Source organism: Lithobates pipiens, unplaced genomic scaffold (genome assembly GCF_037356315.1).
Source record: "Lithobates pipiens isolate NorthernLeopardFrog02 unplaced genomic scaffold, aLitPip1_a1.2 Scaffold_8, whole genome shotgun sequence".
NCBI classification, from domain to species: Eukaryota; Metazoa; Chordata; class Amphibia; order Anura; family Ranidae; genus Lithobates; species Lithobates pipiens.
In genome coordinates, this window is record NW_027507903.1 from 659,606,596 (window position 1) to 659,617,459 (window position 10,864).

Sequence of the window (10,864 nt, forward strand, 5' to 3'; positions counted from 1 at the left end):
TAAAGAAGGAGCAACTCTGAAGAACAAATACAACGTGGACCACCTAAAGCCGTACCGGGGGACCAAAACGGAAGACGACCCAGTCACCATCCAGGAACGTGATGAGAATCAATCGATGGAGACGCCTCAAGGAAACATCAGCAATACTTCTACCAGTCAACAGAGGCCTTCAGTTATTCATTATGCTGTAGAAAACACCAACAAAGATTGTCACTATTGAGGTACAAGAAAACTTGATGTCTGAGTAGGATGGATATATATATATAGATATATATATATATATATATATATATATATATATATATATATATATATATATATATATATATATATATATTGTACTTTTTTATACATATATTTATTTTCCCTGTGTTTAGTCAGTCTGTTTTACCTCCTATGTACTATATTAAGTGTAATGTTTATTATACATGTAATTCAATACATAAATCTTGCATTTTAAGCCCTCGCTAGATACTACATGGAATATCGTGCAAACCGTAGAGGAGAGAGGAATCAGTTAATGGATTATTGATAGTTTGACCCGGTTGGTCATATGTTTGGCTGTGCCCTGTCGGTCTGGCCTTTTCAATCTTATGGCCGTTATTAAGTTGCCACTGTTTGGCATTATGTTTTATCCAGTTCTTGTTTCATTGACCTTATAGGTTTGATATTCTACCAAACAAACCTTTTTTTTCCTCTCCAGTTCAAATGTTATGGAGTAAGGAAGATGAGGAGTCATTGGAAGTGGTTGGAGGGCCTTACAAGCTCCATGTCTCTTCCTTCATAACACTGCGTGGAACAAAGTGGTTGGTAGATGAGGTAAGAGACCACACAAAATGTATCCAAATCAATCCTGTAAGATTGTGTTATTGTTATTAAAATGTCATATTTTCTTACAATGCAGGTAAGTGATGTGTACCTACATCACCTAATTACACACCAGCAGGTAAGTGTGAATTCTATGGGAACTATGTGTATGCTTCTGTTACATGTTTGCTGATTTTGTTGTTTTGCCTGATAATTTGTCATTTCATTCTAAACAGGAATCTGTTGGCCACATTTGTGCCGTGGTTTCCACTGGATTGTTTGATGGTCAAGTCCATAAACTTGTAAATATATATCAAAAAAAAATTCAGACACCCTAGAGAACAAAATGTTGATCATTGCAATACTTTATGTCACATCGTATTTGCCCAGCGGTCTAATTCCGCGTTCACACGATCAGAAATTCTGATAGCAAAAGACAGATCAGAGCTTTTCATCGGAAAATGCGACCGCGTGTATTCTCCATCGGACTTTTGCTGGCGGTATTTCAGCCAGCAGAAGATTGAGAGCATTTTCCCAATTTTTCAGACGGAAAAAGTTTCTCTTGGAAATTCTTGTTGGTCTGTATGCAATTCTGAAGCTCAAAATTCCTACGCATGCTCGGAAACAATTGAAGGCATGCTCGGAAGCATTGAACTTCATTTTCTCGGCTTGTCATAATGTTGTACATCACCGTGTTCTTGACTGTCGGGATTTGGTGTGACCATATGTAGGCAACACAAGCTTGAGCGCAATTCCAAATCATGTGTACGCGGCATTACAAGCCCAATATTTTTGCAAAAAATCCCCCTTCAGTCCATCATGAATGCTGCTGCCAGGCTCATCCACCTTACCAACCGCTCAGTGTCTGCCACCCCTCTCTGCCAATCCCTCACTGGATTCCACTCATCTAGTAAATCAAATTCAAAATACTAACAATAACTTACAAAACCATCCACAACTTGGCCCCAGCTACATCACTAAGCTAGTCTCAAAATACCAACCAATCCGCTCTCTTCATTCCTCCCAAGACCTCCCGCTCTATAAATCCCTCATCACCTCACCCCATGCTCACCTCCAGGACTTCTCCCGAGCCTCTCCCATCCTCTGGAACTCGCTACCCCAATCTGTCTGACTATCTCCTACTCTGTCCACTTTCAGACGATCCCTGAAAACTCATCTCTTCAGAGAAGCCTACCCTACCCCCACCTAACAACTGTACATTTATTTTCTCCATCAGCCCATCCCCCACAGTTATTACCTTTTGTATCTCTTGACCCTCCCTTCTAGATTGTAAGCTCTAAAGGTGCAGGGCTCTCTGATTCCTCCTCTATTACACTCTAATTGTAATGTCTGCCTTCATAATGTCTGTCTTCATGTTGTAAAGCCCTGTATAAAATATAGGCTCTATATAAACCCTATATAATAATAATAATAATATTGATTTCATAAAGAATCTTTATTTCACAATAACATTTCATTTCCTAATTCCTCTCCCATCACCAGGACACATCTAGTGATTATAATACACCATCACATGACACATTATATTAGGATCCATTATAAAAGAGATCCCATAGAATTCTATTGGTGATCCATTCTATGGGGACACATTATATTGGGGACACATTCCAGTTCTAGTAATCATACATTATTATAGTGATATCATTATATTAGTGATAAATCCCATTATTTCTTTCATTAGTAAATCTTTTTTCCATCAATTTTCATCTCTTCCAATTTGTAGATCTATTATTAATTTATATTTCTTCACACAATAAAATAATCAATAGAATAAAGTCATTGTAAATGTATTAATAATAAGGAATGAGACTGTCTACACATTATAATCCTATAGATATAGTTAGATACATAGATAGATAGATAGACGGAGATTGATTTGTTCTTAAAGTGCCTGTACGCTTCTATCTGTACTTTCCACATTGGGTCCCTCGGCAGCCATTTCCCTACTATGACATCACAGCTCGGACACAGACAATAAGTCATATTACACTCTGTGCTCTCTCTCAGCTCCGGCACTCTATACAATTCTTCACCTTCCCATCTCACTATACACAGTGCTCATGTACTGGGAGGAGCCATTAGAACCAATTCCCCACCCCCTTCTATAGGTGACCCAAGAGCCGTACACACCCACTTATAATTTCCTTTAATGTTCCTCCATCAAAGTCCTCACTAAGTCCCCAGTTTCCTGGGTATTGAGGGATCATGTGACCTTCTCCCAGCATGCAGTGTTCAGGCCTGAGCAGCCAATCACAGGACTTACATACTGTCACATGATGGAGGGGTGACATCATCAATCCTATGTAAGCTCCAACATAACCCACCATGTATCTTACATGGGTGAGGACTCAGGGCTCTGACATGGATTGATGGGGGGCTATAAAAGGTGGTAGAAGTGGGCCGGGGGCTGTGACTGCCCTAAGTGAGCAAATGACAAGGAGACTTATTAATGTAATTTGGAACCCTAAAGTAGCGTGACACATAAAGGGTCCCTAAGTAATATGGGTAACGGCTTTCTTCTTTTCAGAACACTGACAGCACGAGGGGAAAAAAAGCTGTTGACTGACTCCTGCTTACTTCTGTGATCAGCTGCCATTGGCTGACATCTGATCACATGGTAAAGGGCTCGCTGTGATTCGCCCTTTACCCGATCTGTAATCAGTTGAATCCCAAGGGGGATGGGCAGTGTGAGAACGGGAGGATGTACATGGACGCCCTCCCGGCATTTTAAGACAGCGCTGTAGCCGTCTTTCGGCTATAGTGTGGGCACCAAGTGGTCAAATCTGCCCAGCAACAAATCCCCCCCCCCAAAAAAAAATGCATAAAAAACACAAAATGGAAATCACGGTATAAAAACCTGTGCAAAGCACATCAGAAAGGCTGAAAAGCCCCCTGCATAGGTGTGAATGGAGCCTTAGGCTGGGATGAGACTTGTGGGATGCGGGAACCAGTGCGATTCCTGTGCGGGTTCCCTCATCACACCTCAATCACCGGACGGTCACACTGACATCTGAGAACCGCTGCGGGGGGTCAATGGAAAGTTAATGACACCCCCAGATCACTTCGCAGATCGCAGTGCAAACGCTGAAATGGTGCAGGAATCGGATTGTATAGATGTGACACCCAATGTGATCCGATTCCAGTGAGGACCAAAAAAAAGGGTCCGGCACCATTCTGGTGTGAATGTGATTTCAGTCACACAGTTTGTACGGCTGAATTCACATCACACAGACATGACATCTGATCTGCACAGCAATGTGATCCCAGCCTTAGAGAGATTTCCTCTCACTTCCTGTCCTGGTGACACCAATACAAGGAGGGAGAGAAATCTGTACAGGGACACAGACATATAAACATCTGACAGGGGCTCTAATCCTTCCCCTTCCTTATTATACTAAACATATCATTCTTATTTCAGTCTGTGTTCATGTTGGAGAGTTCCCCTCATTTCCTGTCTAGATAAATGTTGTCACTGGGACAGGAAGTGAGGGGAAATCTCTATAATGGAGCCCCGGATAGAAGAAAAACACCTGACAGGGGATCTAATCCTGACCCACTCTGCTTAAAAACAGTCTGGGCTCTCTGATCAGATTTCTTCTTCCAGTAATAAATCTCTAGATGACGTCTTCATAGATTTCCTCTCAGATTGTTCCATTTATTTCCATCTCTTTGTAGTATAGATTGTATGGAGGGGGAAGGGGGAGGGGCAGAGAGGTGACCCCATCCTATCCCATCACAGTGACCCCACCCCCCCTCTATGTCTGATCATGGCTGCCCCTCCCCCATACAGAGGGACCACATGTGGGGGAAGGGTAAATAGCGGAGGGGGAGGGGCAGGGGGAGGAGATGGATGATGTCAAATATTGTGACAAAATACAGAAAGTATTATGTCAGATTGTTATGGGAGAGATAGATAGATGATAGATAGATAGATAGATAGATAGATAGATAGATAGATAGATAGATAGATAGATAGATAGATTTCTCACTGACCAATAGGAACATGTTATTGTTACTCCAATAATTGGACAGATATTCTACCCAATCACAGCGATCAGTAAGAAATGTCACATTTATTTATAGTAGAAAAACTTGCAGGAAGCCCCGCCCAGTGCTATATACTATTGGATGAATATTAAATGAATTCCCCTCCTTCTTCTGACATCACCAGACTGTGGGCGGAGTTCTCACATCTCCCGCCTCCCCCCACATATCTTTATACAACCTCTATATACACCTATCCCAGCATGGAGGGGCTCAGTGAAGGTGGTGGTGAAGGTGTGAAGGTGTCGGATCGGGTCACACAGATCATAAAAGGAGATCCGCCCGGCCTCATAATCCAGATATATCCTGACTCTGTTACTGGAGGGATTGGTGGGTAAGAGCATCATTTTACTGTCATGTATCACATAATACTTATTACCAGTCCTGTCCAATCCCCAGGACTTCTTATTCCATCCAATCAATGACTCCTCCCCTCTCCTCTCTATACTGGGGTAACACATCGCGACTCTCCAGCTCTCTGACCCCCCGACATCCACTTCCCAGTAATGTCTCCCTGAGGAGAAACTCCGACTGCTCAACACCTGAGAACAATCCTGGAATCTCTCTGGTGTTTCTGGGTGATTCTGGTCTATATATGACCTGGATACAGTTTTCCTGTCATCTGATATCTGTAGATTATTAACAGCTGTGTTTCCATCCAGTAATATGTCTGCAGCTCCCTGTATATAGAAGTATACATTTACCTCTGTTATTATATCAGATAAACCTGTGTGTAAGACCCCCGCCACATCCAGACCCCCTCCATCATGGAGGAGCTCCTCATGTCTCTCTCTGTCCTCATTATCTCCATCCTCAGTATCACACAAGTCACCTGTGTCTGATTCCTGTAAGACAGTCAGTGGATCCGTCACGTTACACAGCTCCTCAATGTGACGCAACTTCCTGGACAGCTCCTCCTTCTTTATTTCCAGATCCCGGATGGAGATGGAGATCCGCTCTGCCCTCCCGGAGATGTCCCTCAGGACTCTCTTCTCCAGGTCTTCCAGACGTCTCCTGAGATCTCTAAACAGGGCAGTGACTCTCTCGGTGTCACCAGCGGCTTCTTCTTCTACTTTCCTCCGGTGTTCCTGCAGACTCTGGACTCTTTCCTCCGTCTCCTCTCTCTTTGTCAGAAGTTGCTGCAGAACATTCCTCAGTGTCTCCTTCTTCTTCTCAGAAGCCTCACCCAGTGTCTCCACCTGGTGTCCCCGATGTTCTCCAGCCAAACTGCAGGACACACAGATACAGGTCTCATCCTCAGTGCAGTAATACTCCAGGATCTTCTTATGGACGGAGCATTTCCTGCTCTCCATGGACAAGGTGGGGTCACATAAGACGTGTTCTGGGGACTTTTTGTGGACTCTCAGGTGTTTATCACACAGAGAAACCTCACAGTGCAGACAGGATCTAACAGCAGGTACAGGAGAGTCCACACAGTGAGTACAGAAGACCCCGGACTCTTCCCGATCTTGATGAGTAGACAGGAAAGTCTCTGCTATGTTACGTAGTGTTATGTTCCTGGGCAATGCAGGCCGATCAGGAAACTCCTCCCTGCATTCAGGACAGGAATATCCTCCAGACCCCTCCTGTGTATCCAGCACACCATCAATACAGACCCGGCAGAAGTTGTGACCACATCTCAGGGTTACAGGATCCGTATAAATGTTCAGACAGACGGAACATTCCAACTCAGCTCTCAGATCACCAGACGCCATCGCTGACAGCAGAAGAGAAACGAGACTGAAAGTCTCTGACACCGGAGAGGAATGTGGATGGGGGAGGGGTGACGTCCTCCTACACAGGGTGAGGCTGGATGAATATTATAGGACACGGAGATCAGAGTACAGAAGGGAGGAGATTCGTTTTGCAGTAGTAATGAGAATTATACCTCCCAACATTAGAAGAGAGAAAGAGGGAAAGACGGATGTGGAGAAGACATGCGGAGCACTAAGTGCAATGACATGAAAAGTGGAGATGATTACATCATGATGAAAAGGAAATTGGTTATATAACCATCTGAAGATTTACCCCCCTTCATGGCCAGGCCATTTTTTGCGTTACGACACTGCGTTATTTCAACTGACAATTGGATCGTCATGTAACACTGCACATAAATTCAATATACAGAAATTTTCCTACAAAGCTTCTTCTGGTGATATTTGATCATCACTGCATTTTTAGCGCTATAAAATAAAAAAATAGTTTTTTTTTAAATGTTTTTTTATATATATATATTTTTGTTTTTGTTATAAAACATATCCAATAAAAACATTTTAAAAATCAAATTTCTTCATCAATTTAGTCTAATATGTATTCTGCTACATGTTTTTGGTAAAAAAAGATCCCAATAAGTGTGCAAAAAATGCTAAAGTGTCTACAAACTATGGGATAGATGAGGGGTAGACAACCCCCTGCATGGGTGCCGGTGTCCTGTTAATAATGCCTCTCATAGAGAAATGCATCCAACGCACTGCGCATGCGCAGCACATCATGTCACTTTAGCTGATAACCTGATCAGCTGGTGTGACGTATCAACTGAGCATGCTCAGTTCATCAGATGCATTTTCCGATGAGAGGCCAGCAACAGAGAGCGGCGAAGAGAGAGAATCTAAATGTAAGATTCTGCCTCACTCTCCGCGCATGCGTGCAACGTCGTAGGGTCCAAAAACGCTTGTTATTAGACAGATTGTGGGGTGATCTTGCAGCTTTAATTTCTGGATGTGGACGGTGGTTGTTTCTGGATGTGGACGGTGGTTGCTTTTGGCTGTATTTGGTATTTTGCTAGATGGTGGAAGTTGCCCATTGTCGTGAATACAGTACATTTATACAACACTGTAAAAGAGCACTCCTATGGGGGGGCATCTGATTTATGGAGGGGCTCCACTGGGGGACATCTGATTTATGGAGGGAATCTGCTGGGGGACATCTGATTTATGGAGGGAATCTGCTGGGGTACATCTGATTTATGGAGGGGCTCCGCTGAGGGGACATCTGATTTATGGAGGGGTTCCACTGATAGACATCTGATTTATGGAGGGGCTCTGATGGGGGACATCTAATTTATGCAGGGTCTCCACTGGGGGAAATCTGATTTATTGAGGGGATCTGCTGGGGGACATCTGATTTATGGAGGGGCTCCGCTGGGAGACATCTGATTTATGGAGGGGCTCTGTGGGGGGACATCTGATTTATGGAGGGGCTCCGCTGAGGATACATCTGATTTATGGAGGGGGGGCTCTGCTGGTGACATCTGATTTATGGAGAATACAAAACCAATTTTTTCCTCTAGTGGGACTTTAATTAGGCAGTAGTCTTCAAAGTTTGTAACAAAGTATACATTTTATTGCATAAAGAGGAAAATCACATAAATAACAATAATAACCAGGAAACGGCCCGACGCATTTCAAGGTTGTTAAGAGATCTAACCTCTTCTTCAGGGGCTGGTGATGTATTACATTCCCATCTATAAGCATTATAAGAAGACACAAGTAATGGTAAACAAACAGTATTTGCAAATAGTTGATCTTTTTCAAACAATATTTGAATAAAGAAATGATCAAAAAATTGTATGGTATATTCCAACCATGTAATGCTGTACATCGCTGTTCAGAGGGCATCCAACATATTAGAAAGGTGTAATGGAGAAATGTCTGCCAGCCGGCATCAGATCTGTAACCCGATGAGAAGAACCCGGGGGGTACAAGTGGATTCGGCACTCGAGCTGCACACAAGGGGCGGATTCCCCCCAAGAATGGTAATGTAGCCAAGTAGCTCTATGATCAAAAACAAAAAGATCAAACAACCAATCAGCGACATGGGATTCTCTTCAATTAGCTGAGTGTGAAACACTGAGCCAATGAGAGGAGTTTAAATATGTACATCACTCCTATAGACAGGCAAAATCTCAATCAAAGAAAAATCTCTCAAGTTGCTCAATGAGTATGATGTCCCTACTTAGGGTGTCCCTAATATCAACGCAAAATAACTGAAATTGAAAAGGAATCGGAACCAATATATAGGCAATTGACTTCTTTTAAGGACCATGTCCTATATGAGAAATATGATAAGGAACTTAATGAATCATTGGAACACTCTAATAAAGAAATTCTAATTAAAAAAAGAAAAGAAGTTCTGTAGGGACAAGGCTGCCTTTCAGGAATCACGGGCTTACAATTGGAGAAATCATAATACTATAAAAACCAGAAACCAAGGACATCATCACAAGAATGCTAAAAATGACAACTTGTTATCTGGAGCGTCCTCTCTATGGTCCCTCTTGTCAAGAGTTTCGAGTAGACAGAAGCCCTCGTGGAAATCAAAGAGAAACTCCCAGGGTGGGGGTTCACAGGAAAAAATCCCTAAAAAAACGGATTACCAATCCCTCCATTCAGGCTGGCTTTGCCAGCCCAGGCCTGGGGGTAGCAAAACAGGGGGTATAGTTCCATCACATTTGACGACAAACGATGTCCCATTGGGGAATGAAGCGTTTGCCTCGGCTCCCGTTGTGGACAATTTTTTAGTGAAACCGATCGAAAATGCGACCTTATGAGAGGTATGAATCCTGATGGAGCATTCCCTCCAAATGAGGAGACTATCAATTTAAATGTGGTAAATCTATCATCATACGAACTTAATGAAGTTGAATTATCAGTTTTAAGTAGAGGGCTAAGTTTCTGTCCCAATCAGGACATAGACAGATTTGAAGCCACAAAAGATATACAGTTGTTTGAGTGCAAATTGATTCTAAAATAACTCTATTCTAGAGATATACCTAAACAATCTAGTTTTAAACCACAAGAACTTGCGGCCTTGGACAATCTAATATCTCTCTTGGATGAGAATGAACCGCCAGATTTAATTGACCAGATTGATCTGGAACAATTATTGGGTCGGTTCGATCAATCAGATCTACCAAGCTTCTCTACTAATCCTTATAAGAAAAAAATCTGACAAGTTTCCAGCTTTGAACATCAATCCTAATGTCCTGGCCTTTGTCAGATTAACTTGTAACGAAGTCCGTAAAATTTCTATCGCATCCAAGGAACAATTGAATTTAAATCCTAGTGAACGTGAGGCCTTGAAATCTCTAGCCACTAATCCCTCGATCACTATTAAATCTTCAGACAATGGAGGGAACATTGTCCTAATGGACAATGGTCAATATGAGGCAGTGTGTCGTAACATATTGTCTAATAGACAGTGGTACTGCAAGATCGCCTCAACCAAGATCGATAAATTCAATCGGAAATTCTATAAACTCATAGACGAGTCAAATATACTCACTCGATCTGAATATGACTATGTTAGGACTGCTTTACCACGCATTCCTACTTTCTACACGTTGCCCAAGCTACACAAGGACCTACTTCACCCCACTGTCAGACCAATTATCTCGGGCAATGGGTCATTGACAGAGAAACTCAGTAAATTTGTTGATGGCCACTTGCGACCATTTGTATTTAAATTACCCAGCCATACTCAGGATACTTTACATCTTTTACAGATGTTGGAGGATATTTATATTCCTCCAGGGTCATTATTGGTAGCCTTGGATGTTGAAGCCCTCTACAGTTCGATTCCGAATGATAGAGGGCTTTCATGTATTCGCCATGTGCTTCTGCAGGATGGCAAGTTGGGTGAGGAAAAAAATTGTTTCCTGATTGATGCCTTGGACTTCATTTTGAATTATAATCACTTCATGTTTCATGGGGTCCATTTCCTCCAGGTACAGGGGGCTGCGATGGGGACATCTTGTGCCCAATTGTATGCCAACCTTTACCTGGGGGAATGGGAAAATATGCTTTCCACTTCCGAACCACTACGTCCTTTCATGGAAAAGGTGATACTATGGTGTCATTATATCGATGACATTTTCCTGGTTTGGGACGACATGTCTGACTCTCTTCGGGAGTTGGTTAACCAGTTGAACAACAATGAGTTCAATCTGACATTCACAATGGCATATGATGAAAAGAAGATTACATTTCTAGAC

The 10,864-nt window shown here is 42.5% G+C and overlaps 1 protein-coding gene across 1 annotated transcript; it reads right to left on the minus strand.

Annotated features, from left to right (window-relative positions):
* Positions 1 to 2,248: 2,248 nt before the first annotated feature.
* On the minus strand, positions 2,249 to 6,850 carry LOC143961785 (E3 ubiquitin/ISG15 ligase TRIM25-like). Its single transcript, XM_077471121.1, has one exon. The coding sequence runs from the start codon at positions 6,585 to 6,587 to the stop codon at positions 5,016 to 5,018; it is 1,572 nt and encodes a 523-aa protein (XP_077327247.1). The 5' UTR covers positions 6,588 to 6,850; the 3' UTR covers positions 2,249 to 5,015.
* Positions 6,851 to 10,864: the final 4,014 nt, after the last annotated feature.